We start from the raw sequence: 18,942 nt of genomic DNA, 5'->3' as shown, positions 1-18,942 counted from the left end.
AAAAAGTAAGTACAGTCAACTCCCTCTATAGTCACTCCCGTTATAGTCACATTCTACTATATAGTCACACCAGTTGAATGTTCAAAACACTTTATTATTAAAATCTATCCTATATAGTCACAATCTATCTATAGTCACTATCACACCTATCCTCAAAAATCTTATATTAAAAAGAACCGTTTATAATCACAGTTATATAAAGAATATATTAAATAACTTGGCATCTAATAATCATACAAAGATGTATCATAGCTTGTTAGAATCGTCTCACTGAGACGAATCGAATGGTGGTAGTTTTATCCTTTTCCGATCACTGGCTGACGAGTTATTCAACAAAATGTTAAACATCGGCATTATAATATTTCTTGATTTACGTTTACTGCGCCATTTAACATTTTGCTAGATTTCTCGGTACCTAGTGATTGTGGAAAGACGATTTATAGCTCGTTGGAATCGCCTCATCGAGACGAATCGAATGGTGGTAAGCTCATCTCTCGGTGATCAATATTGATGGAGTTATTACTTAAAAACCATTTAATATTTTTTAATTTCGGAAATTGATCTAGTGATTGGATTTCGATGTATCTTATACCATTAGATTCGTCTCATCAAGACGAATCGAATGGTAGTAAGATCGTCTTTCTAGGATCAATATTGGCAGAGTTATTACACAAAAACCATTAATATTTTTTTAATTTCGGAAATTAATCTAGTGATTGGATTTCGACGTATTTTATACCATTAGAACCGTCTCATCAAGACGAATCGAATGGCGGTAAGATCATCTCTCTACGATTAATATTGGCGAAGTTACGATACAATAAAGTTTTAAGTATAATTCTGGCTAAAATTATGTTAATTTTTGGCCGGAATTATGATATACAAATATAAGAAATTTTTTATATAGTCACATCTCTTTATAATCACCAAATATGGACTGTCCCAAATGTGTGACTATAAAGAGAGTTGACTGTATATTTTAATAAAATATAAAGTAAAATAAAAATTTATATAGCCTTAGTAGCTATAAATGTTTATAAAAGTATAATAAAAATATCATATAAAAGATGGTATCATAATAGATATTTTTAAACAATAAAAATAATTATTTTATATCAAAGTTTGTATTACCATCTTTAAATGTAAATATATTAAGATTCACTGATCCGTTTTCTATAATTTTAGGCTTGTTGGAAAGCCTTGTTCTGAACTTTATAGGTAAAAAAAGAGCTTACCGATTGAATTATTAGATCTGGAGATATTTATATTTAAAGTTGAAGTATGAATTTTTTAACATGCTTAAATGCAAATATCTTGGGATCTACTAATCTATTTTGTATAAATTTAGGCTTTTTGGAAAGCTCTTGATCTGGTCTATATGAACAACAAAAAAAGAGCTTGCCGATTGGATTACTGAATCTGGAGATATTTACATTTTAAGTTGAGATATAAATTTTTAATATATATAGTAAGTGCTAAGAATTATATTAATTTAAAAGAAAGTTTTACCAAATTATAGTATAATAACATTAAATAAAAATTTTTTAATACTCATTCCCAATTTACTGTATATTATATAGTATTTTATATAATAAAAATGTAATAAAATTAATATTTTAATTAAAGGTAGACAAATCAGCTTATATAATAATGTATAATTTAAATCACTTTGAAAAAAATTTACCAAAATTGCTTTATTTTTTTATAAGAGTGATTTTAATGCTCACCAGTGATGAAATTCATCAAAGGTAAATTCACTAAAAGTAAAATTCACCTATTTAACATAATTTATTAAAATTTAAAAATTGTTTTATTTTAAAAAAACTAATACAGTCAGCTCATTCTATAACCAAATGATATGACCTTTGTTATAAAAAAATTCAGTATTACTATAATAAATTATTCATTATAATATAGCAAATTTTAGTATACATATATATTTATTATATAAAATTTATTAAATAAAAAAATAATTACAATATGCAAAATTATATCAAACATTATACTAGTATTTTATTATTTATTATTACTTTTGTAATTATTATTACAATTATTATATTATGTATTATATAAAAAATGAAATTAAGCTATTTTAATAAAATTATTAAGATTCATATGTCTTGCAAAAATAAACTATTGCTTCAAAGCTTTCTTTTTTAACTTGTTGACGAATTTCAGTTCTTCTTTTTTTGCATTAAGATTATCTTTTTATTGCTCCAAATATAAGATTACTTTATCATAAAGTTCAACAGCTTTATTGTGAGTAATAGGCGGCAAAGAATCAGAATCTAATTCTTCTGTTTCCTTTTCTTGATTATTAGGAAGAACTTTCTTAATATTTTTTTATCAGAAATTATTTCTGTTGTAAGTTTAAAATCATCATATTGAACAAATTCATCAGCAGACCAAGTTCATTAATCAAATCCTGAAGTTCTTCCAATTCTTTTATATAATCAAGATGAACTAAGATTTTAACATCAAAATTTATGTCAATTTCATCATTTTCATTTTAGGTAAAATATCTACTTTTAACCAGCAATTTTCAATTGTAGATTGTATAATATTATTCTATGTATATGCAACATATTTGATGCACTTTTTAATGTTAATTTCAACAAGTTTAATGTCATATTTATTATAATTATCAAAAGCTTTGATTTTATTACGCAATAATAACTTTTAATATTATATTTAAAATAAAAAAAATTGATTTCAATTGTTGAAGTATAAAAAAATAATGCAAATATTATTTACTTTAAAACTGTTGATAATTCTTTGATCACATGGTTAAAGGGATCCGTACAAAATCCCAAATGTCAAAATCCTGAATGGTACAAAATCCCGAAAAATTGGCCAGCATTAAGCATAATGCTGCCAGGTTCGGGATTTTACCATTCAGGATTTTGTACCAGACCCATGGTTAAAGACGTGCAGTAGTATTTGGAGGAAGAAATTCAATTTTAACATTAGGAGAATAGGTAGATGTATTGTTAATAAGAAGAATAATATTTTAATCTTGCATTCTAATTTTTAAATCAAGTTTTTTAAGATATTCATTCCAAATGGACATTTGCATCCAACTCTTTGAATTTCAATAATAATTTACTGGAAGAGTATTCTTATCAATATTTTTAAGAGCTTGGGAATTTTCATATTTATGTATAAACAATAGCTGCAACTTTTCACTTTCAGTTATATTGCAAATTAATAAAACAGTTATATGATCCTTTAATTATTTTGTTTCAATAATTGGACCATTAGATATAATGCGATTAAGCTGTATTTTCCAAAAAAGACCTGTCTCATTATAATTAAAAATATCTTTAGGATCATAATCTTTTAAAATTTGACACAGATTTTCATGCATTGCATTAAGATTCTGAAGTAGTACACTGGCTGCCTCCCTATACTTAAGATTATATTGTTTTTTAAAATTATCAATCCACCTATCAGATCCTTTAAATCTTTCTTTATTATACAAAAAAGCAAACTCCAAGACTTTAGTTGAAAGAATATCATCAGTAATAATAAGACCAACCTGAAGTGTATTTTCTACCCAAAGAACTAAAGCTTCTTCAATAGTAGTAAAAGGGAGTTTTCTTTTACATTTTAAACTAGTTTTATGTAAGTTAATATTCATAGTAAGCTAAATGGTCTTTTGCCTTAAAAATATTACTAATCATCCCTTCATTTACATTATATTCATTAGCTAATTTCTTTGTTTTAAAGAAAGTGTAAATATTTTTCTTAAACATGTTTCTTTTTTTTGTATTGCAGTAAGAAACTTACATTTTCTAGAAACTTTATTAGGGATATACCAGAAATCAGCTGATTTCTCTCAATTAGTAGCCTTAACCCAGGACCAGGAAAACCTATAATGGAGGTCACTGAGTACCCGGCACACTAGTAAAATCCATTGAATTTTTTATATATACAATTTTTAATGAAGCCAAAATATGTGGATTAAACTTATCTGTTTAAGTTTAGAGTTAAATGCATAATTTATACACTCAATTTAGATTTTTATATATTCTGTATAACACAAAAAGGTGGTTCGCATAATTAGTAAATTTTTTAAAAAGTGGTTCGCGTTATTATAAATTTTTTTTCAGAAAATTTAATGATCTCAGTTAATATTGATATTAAAAGAATAATTTATGATTCATTTTATTTTTCAGACATTTCTGTATGATTTGTTAGATTTTTAGTTTAATTACTTAAGAAAAATTTTTATTAATTTGGGCAAAACCATCATTTTACTATTGTCCGGTGACTTTTATTATAAGTTTTCCCGGTCCTTTTAACTCCATTCCTACCTGATTGAAATCTGATTGGCTAAAAAAATTATTACTATTAAATATTAAATATTATATATAATAATTAATATTATATAATTATCTTAGCTTCTAGTGATTTAATTTGAACAAACTTTTTTTTTGTTTTATAAAGCTAAATTTATAAAACTAAATGAGTGCTATAAATTAAAAAAAAAAGGTTATTAAAATTGGATCACTAGAAGTCAAGATAATTGCATTATAATAATTATATAAAAATAATTAAATTACTTATATTTATATTTAGATATATAAATATTACGTGATATATATAGACCTGATCTAAAGCTTAACTCCACCACCTCCTTTCAAATCAGCTGATTTCTGGCATACCCCTTAGGTTGTTTTGTATTTACCTTTGCCATTTTATAATAAAAGACATATAAGACATGAAACATGAACATCTTTGTTTATATAAAAGTGTAAGATTACTACATTTGAAGAAAATCTAATGTAAATTGTCTTTTATGGTAAAATTTTATATCACAAATATATTTATTATATTAAAATAAAATTTGTTGTAAAAAAATTCGTTATAAAAAAAATTACTTTATATATGTTGTTTGTATATTTACTTCATTAAATAGTATATAATATTTAATTAGTAAAATTTGATATAAGAAGATTTTTTTTATATGTTAAAATTAATATCATGTTAAAGATCTACTATATTGAAAAATTCATTAAATCAAAATTCATTATAAAGCAAACTGATTGTAATAATAATATATTATACAATAATTTATAAATTAGTATTATTATAAAAAATGTGATAAATCTTATAAATATTAAGTAGATTTTATATTAGGACTTTAAACATCACATATATAACTCACATTTGAATTTTAGCAAATTCAATCAAAATTAGGTTAAACTTATAATTTTAAATAGAGCAAATTAATTGAAAATTAATTAATAGTTATAATTATGAATTGGATATTGCTAAATATCACCAGTAGTGATCATTATCACATGTAAAATATTTTTTGAATTTTCAAAAATTTTTGACTGAGATATTATTCTAATTATAATATAAATATTATTATTATATGTAAATTTATGGGTAAAACAAGTTTGCCTTAGACTATAAAGGCTGTTGTTTAAATAGTTTTTGAGAAAAATAGGAAAAATTGATTTTATAAGCAAAATACAATTTTTTGTTTTAAAAAAAAATTTTTTTAGTCGAATTTTCAAAATTTTAGTGTGATTAGTATCTACTCAGGTTTGTTTTACACATTTATTATTTAAATTGAAATTTTTGAAAAAAAATTTATGATGTATTTTTAAGCTCGCAAAATTATAATTTTCGGCCAGAATTAAGTGGTGTGGTGATGATCACCGCTAATGATATTTAGCAATACCCTTATGAATTTTAGCAAATTGTGTTGATTTTACAAAGTTATATTTATATTTGAGCAAATTGGTACTTTTTTTTAAAATATTAGTTTCAGGGTTTAGGTTATATTATTTTGGCCAAAATTAAGCCAAAATTAAGTATAATGCAGGCCAAACCCTGTTTGATTAGTTTCACAACATTTTATTTTTTAATAATTATTTATATTTAATTTATTATTGGGGGTTTTCACAAAACCCGTGATTGAGATTGGGATTGAGATTGGGATTGAGATCAGCTTGAAATTGAGATTAATGTTTCAATCTTGATTCACAAATTTTTGTGTTACATTAGATTAATGATTTACCGTTATGCTTTAAAAAAATTTTTTTTTCGTACTTTCTTTTAAAATTTTACATAAATTTTTATAATTACATATTATTTTCTCAGTAATGAACAGGGAATTCCAAATTTCAATTTGTATATTAATAATTATTATACTTATTAAATATAATGAATTTGAAGAAAATTTAATTGCTACTTATCAAACTGAACAAGAAGAAGAGGAAGAAAATTTTAACATTTTACCTTTAAACTTGCTATATTTACAACTTAATAGAATAGAAATTAATGAGTGCATCAATTTAAGAAGATTAAATAGATTAATATCTCAGTATTGGTTTAATAAAATATGTTTAAATATGCAAGATTTTGAATTTAAAAAACATTTTAGGTTAACCAGGTCTACATTTGAATGGTTATGTTGTAAAATAATACCACATTTAAGAAGAGAAATTACAGGACCTGGTATAGTTGGACTTGCATGGGAAGCAAAGGTTGGTGCGTCATTATGGTTTCTTGCTACTGAAGAATGTTTTAGGTCTATAGGTAATAGGTTTGGAATAGGAGAATCAACTTTTAGTTATGCATTAAGAGATTTTATTAATGTAATAGTTACAAAATTTCTAGTGGAAAAAATTGTTTTTCCAAATACAGAATCAGAAATTAATGAAATTACAAATGGATTCAAAGGTACTGGAAGAATTCCTAATGTTATTGGAGCTATTGATGGTAGTCATATACCAATTAAAGCACTTCATCTATTTCCTGTAGATTATTTTAATAGAAAAGGATTTTATTCAATTGTTTTACAAGCAGTAGTTAACCATAAAAAAAGTTTTTTAGATATATGTGTTGGTTGGCCAGGTTCTACACATAATAGTAGAATTTTAGTAAATTCTAATCTATATAATAAGTTTAATAATTTAGTAACAACTTTTAATAATAAATACATATTAGGTGATGGAGGATATCCGAATCTTAGTTGGTTAATAGATATAGGTAGAGGATTAATTCAAAAATAAACATATTTCAATCGTAAACATTTACAAACAAGAATCAAAGTAAAACAAGCTTTTGGTTTATTAAAGGGTAGATGGAGATGTCTTCTTCATAGTTTAGAAGTTTCATTTGAAATAATACCACATATCATAACTACTTGTTGTATACTCCATAATATTTGTGAAGAAAGACGCAATTTTTTACCACCAGAAGAACAATATCATGATACAGGAACTGATGTAAATAGTGAAACAAATGTTAATGAAACATCAGAAGGTAATACTATAAGAAATGCAATATGTGATTCATTATGGAATAATCATCAGAGGAGATATTTAAATACAAATGATAATTAAGTAATAAATCAATGAATTAAAAAAATTGTTACAAACATCATATATTTTCCAATTTATTTCATAAAACATTTAAAAGAATTACATTATTTATTATTGGGTGCATGAGCTATCATTTCTATCACTTTTATATTCAGAATCATCCAATTGTACAAAAGATGGTAAAAATGTTTGTAAATTTCTTTGCAAGTACATGAAATTTGAAGAAAATTGAGGTAAATCATCTATAAATTGAATTAAAATTAAATTAATTAAATTAAAATTAGAATTGAATTTAATATAAAAAATCAGATTTTGATCATAAAATAAAAATTTGAATTTGTACATGACACAAAAATCAAAATTTAAATGTGATGCAAAAATCAAGTTTTGAACGTAACACAAACATTTGAATTTGAACGTGACATATAAATAAACTTAATATTACCATTGGAATTAATAAAAAATACCTTGTAAATTTTTTTCTGATTGATTATTTGAATTTTCTTGAGAAGAACTCAAACATTCTGTAATATTATTTAATAAACCAAATAACATCATATCTGATGTTTCATTGTAAGCAATTCTGACCTTTCCCTTTGATCTCTTTTTTCTTTTTCTTTTCTTCTTTTGTCAAATTCTATTTGCCTAATTTCTTGTTACTCCATCCACTTTTGAATAGTATTTTCCAAAATAGTTCCATGATTTTTGGATTTTTTTCTGCTTTGATTATCTACATTAACATCAACTTTTTTATTTTCACATTTATTTGTATATTTTCTACCAATTTTAGGAAATTCATATGTAATTTCTGTCTTGTTATTATCTTTAAAATCTTCTTGCGCAAGATCAAAATTTTTTATTCTTGGTAAGGGTATGGAAGAATCAATACAAGATTTTGGATTTAATGTAGGCCTATCCTTATTCAAAATTGCCTCAATCTCTTCTTTATATTGAATAACAATGAGAGGTCTACCACTTTTTTTTGAAGCTGCAAGTTGCGACTTAAATAAAAAAAAATTTATTAATAAATTTAAATAATAAGTAAAGAAAATTTAATTTTAAATAAAAACCTTATAATTATCTACTAAATTCTTCCACTTGTTAGCAATTTGAACAACACTATAAAATTGTTCAAATTCAAAAGTCAAAAAAAAAGCTTCAGCATCTTTCCACAATTGAACACTCTTTGGATTAGATGTAGCATCACGTTTATACTTTAAATCTTCAAGCTTTTCTTTATGTTCAAGAAGAAAAGACAATAAAGCTTTAATAGCAGGTTCAGTCCATCTGACTCTTGAAGTTTTAATAGGTTTTTCAGTATTTTTATCTTTTTTATTTTCGTGGGTAGATTCCATTTTTTTTTATTAAAAAGATCACAAACTTTTAGTGTTTAAAAGAAAATGGTTTAAGGAAAATGACAAAAAAAAGTTCGCGTTTTGCGATAGTTTCACATTCAAAAAGTATTTAAATAAAAAATATGCATACATTTTTTAAATTGAAAAAAAAAATTCAAGAAAATTTGCCAAGAATGCTAATTTTATTCTAATCTTACTTGATGAGTAAGATTGAAATTTCATATAAAATTTCAATCACGATCAGCTTGAGATTAAGCTTAATCTCAATCATGTTTTTTGTGAAACCAGATTAACCTCTAATCTCAATCATAATCTCAATCATAATCTCAATCACGAATTTTGTGAAGACCCTCATTATTATTTTATCTATAAGGCCGCTCTAGTTTAATAGTTTGTTTAATATTCTAACTTTATATAAAAATTGATAGGAGAAAGGGAATCAAATTAAGTAAACATTTAAAAAATGAATATAGTTTTTTCTTTATTATTCAATGCATTTTTACTAAAAATACATCTTAATTTATTATAGATAATGCAATTAATAAGTTTACATATATTACTTTTATTAATTATACCACTAGAAATATTTTCTTTGCATATGGACTGATTTGTTTACTCAGCATTAAAAAAAGTTTTGATTGATTTTCACAATTTTTGTTATACAAAATTATTTTGTAATACCAAAAAATCATCTGATTGATGATCATTTGACTAAATAATAAGTTGAACAAAAATTTACATTTGCGAAACTTAAATTATTAAATGTAAAAAAGCTGTAAAAAAACCCATTTCACTAATAAAAAACCCATTTCTCATATATACATCAGGAAATTTGTTTAGGCATAATTTAGTGTAATATTTCAAAGGTGGTGTAAAATTTCGAAATATTACACTAAAAATGTAATATTACAAAAGTTTACGCTCTTAAATTTGAATAATTATAGTGATTTATTCTATCTACTGATCCAATCAAGACGATCTATAGCTCATTGGAATCAGCTCATCAAGACGAATTGAATGGTAGTAAAATCGCATTTCTACAGTTAATAGAACGCTCTATAGTATGCAATAAAGTTTTAAATTAATAGAAGGTCATCTATCGAACATAGAGATATGATTTTACTACCATTCGATTCGTCTTGATGAGCTGATTCCAATGAGCTATAGATCGTTTTGATTGGATCATTAGATAGTGAAATATTATTAAATTACTATAATTATTCAAATTTAAGAGCATAAACTTTTGTAATATTATGTTTTTAGTGTAATATTTCAAAATTTTACATCACCTCTGAAATATTACACTAAATTATGCCTAAACAAATTTCCTGATGTATGGAATTTTTAACATATATTATTAAAAAGTAAGTATATTTTAATAAAATATAAAGTAAAATAAAAATTTATATAGCCTTAGTAGCTATAAATGTTTATAAAAGTATAATAAAAATATCATATAAAAGATAGTATTATAATAGATATTTTCAAACAATAAAAATAATTATTTTATGTCAGAGTTTGTATTACCATCTTTAAATGCAAATATATCAAGATTCACTAATCCGTTTTCTATAATTTTAGGCTTGTTGGAAAGCCCTTATTCTGGATTTTATAGGCGAAAAAAGAGCTCGCTGATTGAATCATTAGATCTGGAGATATTTACGTTTAAAGTTGAGGTACAAACTTTTTAACATGCTTAAATGCAAATATCTTGGGATCCACTGATCTATTTTGTATAAATTTAGGCTCTTTGGGAAGTCCTTGATCTGGTCTATATAAACGAAAAAAGAGCTTGCCGATTGGATCACTGGATCTGGAGATATTTACGTTTTAAGTTGAGATATAAATTTTTTACATATATACTAGTAAGTGCTAAGAATTATATTAATTTAAAAGAAAGTTTTACCAAATTATAGTATAATAACATTAAATAAAAATTTTTTAATACTCATTCCCAATTTACTGTATATTATATAGTATTTTATATAATAAAAATGTAATAAAATTAATATTTTAATTAAAGGTAGACAAATTAACCCATATGGGTAGATTCAAATGCACTGGAATGAAATTTTTTTAAATATTATACAGATTAGTGATGTTATTATAAGTCATGTGATATAACATATGTTTGTTTATTTTTAAAAATTTTTCAAAAATAAGGTGGGTGGAGTACATTAAACAAACTATTAAATTGAAGTGGCCTAATCTATATATTTTTAATTATAAATTATAAAAATTAACAATTTAATTTATATTAATTATTTATTTTTTTATTGATAATAAAAAAAAAAATTGTTAATTTTAGTAAATTGATAATTAAATTTACTGATCTACAAATAATTTGAAATTATATTTTATTAAGCAAATTTAAACCTATATTATTTAGAATTTTACTATAACTTATATTTTGAATTTTAGCAAATTAGTATAAATTTAAAATATGATAATTTGATTTTTAGCAAATTAGGTCTATTTTAACAGGAGCAAAAAAGGACTTGAACAATACTGATACAACTCACATTTGAGTTTATATAGAGTTTATATTAAAATTTTTCAAAAGTTGTGTATTATAGGGGTGTTTTCAAAATTTCGTTATCCTCCATACCTCTATTTTTAGCACAACCAGTAATTCAATTTTAATAAATTTATATCATTAGATTCATCTCAATGAGAGGATTCTAATAATAGTAAAATCGAATTCCTAGCTTCAATATTGATAGAGTTATGTCATAAAATGTATTTTTACTTCAGTACTTAAAGTTTACTTGTGAGTTATATTAGTATTATTCGGGGTTCTAACAAAAAGTACTAAATTCATGTTGATCAGTTATGAGTTATATATATGATATCCAGGGTTCTTTTATACTGCTAAACAACTTTTAATTAATAAAGGAAATTAATTTCATTTGACTAAAATAGTGAAATTATACTTTAAAGTTAGTAAATAAAAAAAAAATTTGAAAGTTAATATGGTGCATAATATCTATATTCATCAAATAAAATTAGTGATTTTAAAAAGCTAACTACTTGTTAAAATTATATGATAATTAAAAATGTAAACTGATAAAATTACACTTTGAGTTCTTCTCTTTCAAATTATCAGATTACTTTTCCTTTATTTAACATATTTCAAAAGTTATTAATTGCCGATCCGCATGTGATCGATAGAATTTATATAATAAAATGCGGCGCAACATTTATATATAAGCCATGTCGATCATGTTTTTATATCAAATAAAATGCAACCATATTGTTATACAATTACATAATTTAACACCTGCAATATACGTTTAAGATCTTAGAAAAAAAATTTTTTATAAAAAGTTTTTTTTCTTTGCAGTTTATAAAGTTTTATATGTGGAAAATGGAGATTTCATAGTATTTACTAGTATTTTACTTCTATGGTATAAACGATTTCTAGCTCTTTAACTTTTCTTTGATGCTTATAAAACTTTTTTTGATTATTATTTCTGTCAACTATTACATTTTTAATAACACTACGCACTTTTATATCTCTTTTTCTTTTACAAATATATCCAGTTTGTAAAAATATGAATATAATGAAATATATGAATAATAAAAGGACTTTTATTAAGTTTTAGCGTAATCTCAAAATAGGAATAGTTATCTTGAATTTTTTTTAAAAAAATAATAAACAAGTCATATAAATATGGACATAATAATGAAGTTCTGATATAATAGCGCCAGTTGCAACAAGTTTTTTGGGAGTTATGTATGTATTTGACATTGTTGTTTCTTGGGGAAACAGAGATTTCAAATGGCATTTTTTTTATTAATTAACACAATGCCGCATTTTACTATGTAAATTCTATTGATCACATGCAGATCGGCAATTAAAGTTTAAAGTTAGCATATTTTTATATATTTTTATATTAACTTATATATAAATAAGAAAATTTCAGAATTATTCTATGTGATATTGATTATAACTAATTATATTGATTTATTTGTTATAATAAATTATGATCAAAATTTTAATTACTAAATAAAGTTAGACTATTACCTTATTTAGAAGTAATAAATCCTAATTTAGTAATGATCATTATAAAATAAAGTGATATGCACTATACCATTATGAAAAATGTAGATTTTTCTATATGTATTATATTTACACCTATGAAAATTAATATACAAGTAGTTTCAACCTTGCTAAACAATTTTTAATTAATTTAGAAAGTCAATTTCATTTGACCAAAATGGTGAAATTACACTCTGAAGTTAGTAAGTTTCTTCATACAAGTAGTTTTGACATTTCCGAACAATTTTCAATTAATTTAGAAAGTTGATTTTATTTGATTAAAGTAGTGAAATTATGCTTTGAAATTAATAAATGAAAAAAAATTTTGAAAATTAGTATCATTATAAAAAATATGGATTTCTTTATATGTACAGTCAACTCTTGTTATAATGAACCCTAGGTTTCAGACCCTAACTATAGTGAAGATTTTAAGAGATTTGATTGGTTAATTCATTATAGCAAGAGGAAATTTATTATAGTTGTCTGAAAAATTCATTATATCAAGGGTTCGCTATATCAAGATTTGACTGTATTATACTTACACTTATAAAAATTAATATACAAGTAGTTTTGGCTCTATTGAATAACTTTTAATTAATAAAAAAAGTGATTTCATTTGACTAAAATAGGGAAATTACACTCTAAAATTATTAAATATAAAATATAAACTTTGGAAATTAGACAGTTAATAATGTTATAAAAAACACAAATTTTTCTATAAATTTTATTTGAAATTGAGTTATGCATCAGAAAATTTGTTTAGGCGTAATTTAGTGTAATATTTCAGAGGTGGTATAAAATTTTAAAATATTACACTAAAAATATAATATTACAAAAGTTTATACTCTTAAATTTGAATAATTATAGTAATTTATTCTATCTACTAATTCAATCAAGACAATTTATAGCTCATTGGAATCAACTCATAAAGATGAATTGAATGGTAGTAAAATCGCATTTCTACAGTTGATAGAACACTTTATAGTATGCAATAAAGTTTTAAATTAATAGAAAATTATTTATCAAACATAAAGATGCGATTTTACTAACATTCAATTCATCTTGATAAGCTGATTCCAATGAGCTATAGATCATCTTAATTGGATCAGTAGATAGTGAAATATTATTAAATTACTATAATTATTCAAATTTAAGAGCATAAACTTTTGTAATATTATGTTTTTAGAGGATCCCGGACATCACATATATAACTCACAAAGTCATATTTTATATTTGAGCAAATTGGTACTTTTTTTTGAATTTAACTTATCCTTTTTTTTAACTTTTATTGATAATATTTTAAAAATATTAGTTTCGGGGTCCGGGTTATATTTTGGCCAAAATTAAGTATAATTCCGGCCAAAATTAAGCATAATGCAGGCCAAAAACCGTCTGATTAGTTTCACAACATTTTTTTTATTTTCAGTTTTTTGCGATTATCTTGGCATCCAGTAATCCGATTTATGCGGATTTTTTTTTAATTTGTAGAGCTTGATAAGGACTACAAAACAAAAAAAAGTTCGCATAAATTGGACCACTAAATGCCGAGATAATCACAAAAAATGTGATTTTTTTTGAAATTTAGGCCAATTTGCTAAAAAGTTATACTTATATTTTGAGTTTTAGCAAATTAGTATAGATTTAAAATGTGATAATTTGATTTTTAGCAAATTAGGTCTATTTTAGCAGGAGTAAAAAGTGCTAAATTCATGCAGATCAGTTATGAGTTATATATGTAATGTCTGGGATCTTGTTTTTAGTGTAATATTTCAAAATTTTACACCACCTTCAAAATATTATACTAAATTATGTCTAAACAAATTTTCTGATGTATAGGTTTAATAGTATATTTGAAAAAAAAGTTACAATTTAAAAAAATTCATAAAAAAATTTTTATTTATATATATATAATTGTAAAAATTGTAAAACATAATACAAATAAGAGTGTTTCTAATTTGCTTTCCAGGTGAAATCATTCAAGTGATTTTACTTATATATAATATATATAATTTATTAAAAATTGGGTTATTTCACTTGTATAAAAAAAATTGAAAATCTTATTACATGACTTTGTATTTATTGATTTTTAAACTTAAACGAAATAGTTAAAGTAGCTCATACTAATTATTTGATTTATTTATTCGATATCTAAAGGATAGTTATATAACATTTTATTATTAAAGAAAAATTTACAAATTATTATCAGTTAGTTATTTGGATATCGTGAAGTATAGTGACCAACTTGGTTACATTTTTTACAATGTCTTTCTTTCTTATTACTGATTTGATTTATTACAACCTCTTTTTCATAATTCTTATTGGTGATATTAATTATATTTTGAATATGCTTTACTTTCTTTTTTTGGGGTTCACCACATGATCTGTATCTATTTGGTTGTCTACCTTTATGTGTTACCCTCAATGGATCACCAATATGCATAGAAACCATATTTTTTGGCAGTTCAGATAATTCTGCTTTTGCATTTTCAATAAAACTTTTAACTTAATTAACAAATTCATCAACTTTATCAGTTCGAATAGCCAAATCAAGAGCCCTTTTTGCATATCTCATATCAAATCCATATTTTTATTTAGGACCCTGCGATTGTATAATATTAGGCGTTTGCCTAAAATTTTTGAGGTGTTGAAATAATAATAACTGATGAGGTAAAGGTTGTTCTAACTCATTTAGTTCACTTTCTCCAATATGTTATACTGATATCATATTTTTCTCTTGTTCAATACTATATTTATTATTGTTATACTACCATTGAGAGATAAGTAAAATATGAAATTGTGCATTAGATGAGTAAGACATAACCTGAAAAAAATGCCTACACACAATTCCTCTGTTGATAAACCAAAGACAAGTGCATAAGTGTGAACCATCATTAAGAAGAACAATATGTTGTGGATCTGAATTTTGCCCACGATGTCTGGTCACTCTCCATACTTGTTGAATATTATTGTGAGATATATTTTCAATCAATAAAAAAAATAAAGATTGAGGTTGATCATAATCATCCTCTTTAGCTATTTCTTATTGGTAAGAATTATCTTCTATCTAAAAAATTTTTTTAATTGTTAATAATTGTCTTAATTATCTTCATTAATAATGAAATTAAGACTTACTTCCAAAAGTAGTATTCAATTTTCAATTAATATGACATCATAACATGATGATTAGACCATTTGATTGTGTTGCTTCTGAAGAATTTGTGGTGTTAAATATTTTTGCAGAATCTTATCAAGATTTGGAAAATATTCATCCATTATAGATGGAATTCCTCTTGTTAGAATTTCATTTTTACATTCACTTAATATTGCTTTTTTTGATTGTTGATCAAATGTTTTTTGAATTCTCTAACAACATCAGTCAAATGTGAAGATCTATTTAATTTATCTTTAACTATCTTATTAGTTACTTCTACACATTGTGTACTTTGAATTCCTGCAGTGAAATTTTGGTTAATAGTATAACGTGCCCAACTATACTTACAAGAATATAAAACTCTTGTAAGATATTGTTCACAGGCTAGAAATTCATTGATAAGTGCTTTCCATTCTATTTCAAATTTTTTATGACATAAAGAGTTGCGCATTGTTAAGAATTTAGTACTAAAAGATTCAAATTGATCACACAGCTTTCCTTTGAGTTTTTTTCTTAGATTTAAATCTATGTAAAAAATATAATGAAAATGCTGAGTTTATATATAATTTCTAACAGCTGATATTAGAGCCAGATCAGCATTAGAATATAAGGCTATTAGTATAACGTCATATGAATTCTTTAATTCTTGTAGAACTTATAAAAAGATTGCTTCGGTTTCATCTTCCAAAATTGCAGCTGCTATTATTAGATTTCTAAAATTGTTGTCAACTACTATAACTAATAATAGCATCATATCAAACTGATTTGTTTTAGAAGTTGTATTAATAATAACTATATTACGATATCTCTTATAAAAATCAATTTGATTAAAAACATCTAGAATAACGAATTCAACCTTCTTTTTTACAAATTGAAGCATAGCTTTATGATCCATCTTGAATCATCATCTTTTTTCAAATATTATTCAGTAAGCATTTGGTATGCGTCATTTTTACTAGACTTTACTTGCTTTTTAAATTGTTGAATAGCATTGCTTAAATCTTTTTTGTTAATTATTTTGTTTGGGAATAAAGCTACTAATAGATTATATTGAGTTATCATACCTATTCTTTCTTGAATTGTCCAAAATTTCACCCTTTTAAGCATCTCATTAGTTAACTTTTGGAACTTAGGTGCTATTTCAACAATAAGAGGATTTATATTATAATTGTGTTCACCAACTATACTATTAATCTTAACGCCACTTGCAGATTTAGGAAAGGCAAGATTGATATGCCAAAAACATCCAATTATTTCAGAATCTCTATCTCTTCTATTTTCTGCTAAAATAATTTTTTGAGGTTCATAAGTTTGTACATGTGAACATTCATATGTTCTACGCCTTGTAATTGTTAAGGTTGCTAGAGAAACTAGGGAGTTTTGGCAAGTTGGCAAAATGGCAAAATGGCAAAACTTTGCTGAAACTATATAAAAGTCTTATTAAAAAGTCGGCAAAACTCTGGAGAAAAGTAAAACCTGACAAAACTTATTATAAATGCTAAAACTGCCAAAACCTTACTGAAACTATAATAAAACTATAGTAAAATTTTGGAGAAACTAATCGTAGAATTTTGAAGAGGTTTAGACAGGCAACCTTAATAATTGTATTATCAATTGGATCAGGTACACGTCTTTTTTTTACGAAAATAAAATCCTTGTTGCTTTGTATATTCATCAAGGTATAATTCAGCAAGTTTTCATGTTTTAAATTCCATTTCTTTATGTAATTTTAATTTATTTTCCTCTTTTTTCACATGTTCACTATCATGATCATCATATTTTTCATGGTTATGATCAATATTTCCATCATATCCAACTATAGTCTCATTTGCTGGACGAACTATAATATCCATCATATCATTATCTACTTGAATTTTATTGTATATTTCAAGATCTTCAAGAAATACTAAATTGGAAGAATCATGTGAGTGATCATAAAATTCAAATATTAGGCTAAAAGGAGAATCATGTGAAGAATCAAATAATTCAAATGTTGGATTAGAAGAATTATGATACGCGTTAAATAATAGGTCAAAATCATCATATAAAAAATTATAATAAGAATTGAATAACAGGTCAGAATCATTATATAAAGGTTCGTTACTATCCAGAATAATATTTTCCATTATAAGTAGTTTTAAAGTTATGTAAATGAAAATTGGTTAAATAAACAATCAAAAATAACACATAATATAATTCAGTTCTTTAGAGAAATAAATTTGTGATGAGTGTAAAACATGAAAAACAGCTAACGCATATGTAAAAGAAAGAGTTTTAATTTTTTTGAAATAGATGGCTTAGATTACATCATTTATGATAAACAATGTATTATGATTACAAATAATAATAAATTAATTTTATTAAATTTAAATAATTAGGTGATATAATCCCCTGAGTTAAATCATCTGTATAAAAATTTATAAATTATAAAAATTAACCGGATAATATTACTTGGGTTATATCTCCTTAAGTTAAAACTTAAAACTAGTTATAATCTACAAATAAAATTAATATAAAACTAAAATTATATAAATTTACCTTTTGATGAATTAATTTTAAATTAATTACTGGTGAATATAAAATTAATCTTTTTTATAAAATTAGATAAAAACTGAAATTTTAGTAAAATTGCAGGTAAATTTACCTGCAATTACTTACAGTTTAAGGGATAATTAAAGTAAAAAGAACTTTAATATGAAATTATAAATAATATTGGAATTTTGGATAGTAAATGTAAAAGATCAATAATATTAATTCAAATAATATAGTAATGATGATGAAAAAATTAAAAAAAAAAATTAATATTATTATAACTATTTTATTAAAGTAAAATGATATTAGACTAGAATCCTAAAAAACTAATATATAGGTCATAAACTCATATTAGACTTTTAGCCAAAATACCACTTTTTACCAAAACTTAAAAAATTGTTTTTTTGTAAATATCTTGGCATTCAGTGATTCAATTTTAATGAACTTTTCTTTATTTTATAACCTTCATTTAGCTCTATAATTTAAAAAAAGTTCATTGAAATTAGAATACTGGATACC

General features: G+C 23.8%; 3 protein-coding genes across 3 annotated transcripts; all 3 read right to left on the bottom strand.

Annotated features, from left to right (window-relative positions):
- Positions 1–7,454: 7,454 nt before the first annotated feature.
- Positions 7,455–7,901, bottom strand: OCT59_017366 (uncharacterized protein; the record flags this gene model as incomplete). The annotated part of the gene is made up of 2 exons (XM_066137439.1): positions 7,455–7,585; positions 7,811–7,901. The coding sequence occupies 2 exons, from the start codon at positions 7,899–7,901 to the stop codon at positions 7,455–7,457; spliced, it is 222 nt and encodes a 73-aa protein (XP_066004024.1).
- Positions 7,902–7,999: 98 nt separating this feature from the next.
- On the bottom strand, positions 8,000–8,698 carry OCT59_017365 (uncharacterized protein; the record flags this gene model as incomplete). The annotated part of the gene is made up of 2 exons (XM_066137438.1): positions 8,000–8,344; positions 8,414–8,698. 2 exons carry the CDS (start codon positions 8,696–8,698, stop codon positions 8,000–8,002), a joined length of 630 nt encoding a protein of 209 aa, XP_066004023.1.
- An 8,890-nt stretch (positions 8,699–17,588) lies between these two features.
- OCT59_017364 (uncharacterized protein) lies at positions 17,589–18,017 on the bottom strand (the record flags this gene model as incomplete). Its single annotated transcript, XM_066137437.1, has 1 exon — positions 17,589–18,017. The coding sequence occupies one exon, from the start codon at positions 18,015–18,017 to the stop codon at positions 17,589–17,591; it is 429 nt and encodes a 142-aa protein (XP_066004022.1).
- Positions 18,018–18,942: the final 925 nt, after the last annotated feature.

The sequence above is a fragment of the Rhizophagus irregularis genome, chromosome 26 (assembly GCF_026210795.1).
Source record: "Rhizophagus irregularis chromosome 26, complete sequence".
Classification (NCBI taxonomy): domain Eukaryota; kingdom Fungi; phylum Glomeromycota; class Glomeromycetes; order Glomerales; family Glomeraceae; genus Rhizophagus; species Rhizophagus irregularis.
The sequence above is the reverse complement of the archived record's forward strand: the minus strand, read 5'-3'. Positions and strand labels throughout refer to the sequence as shown.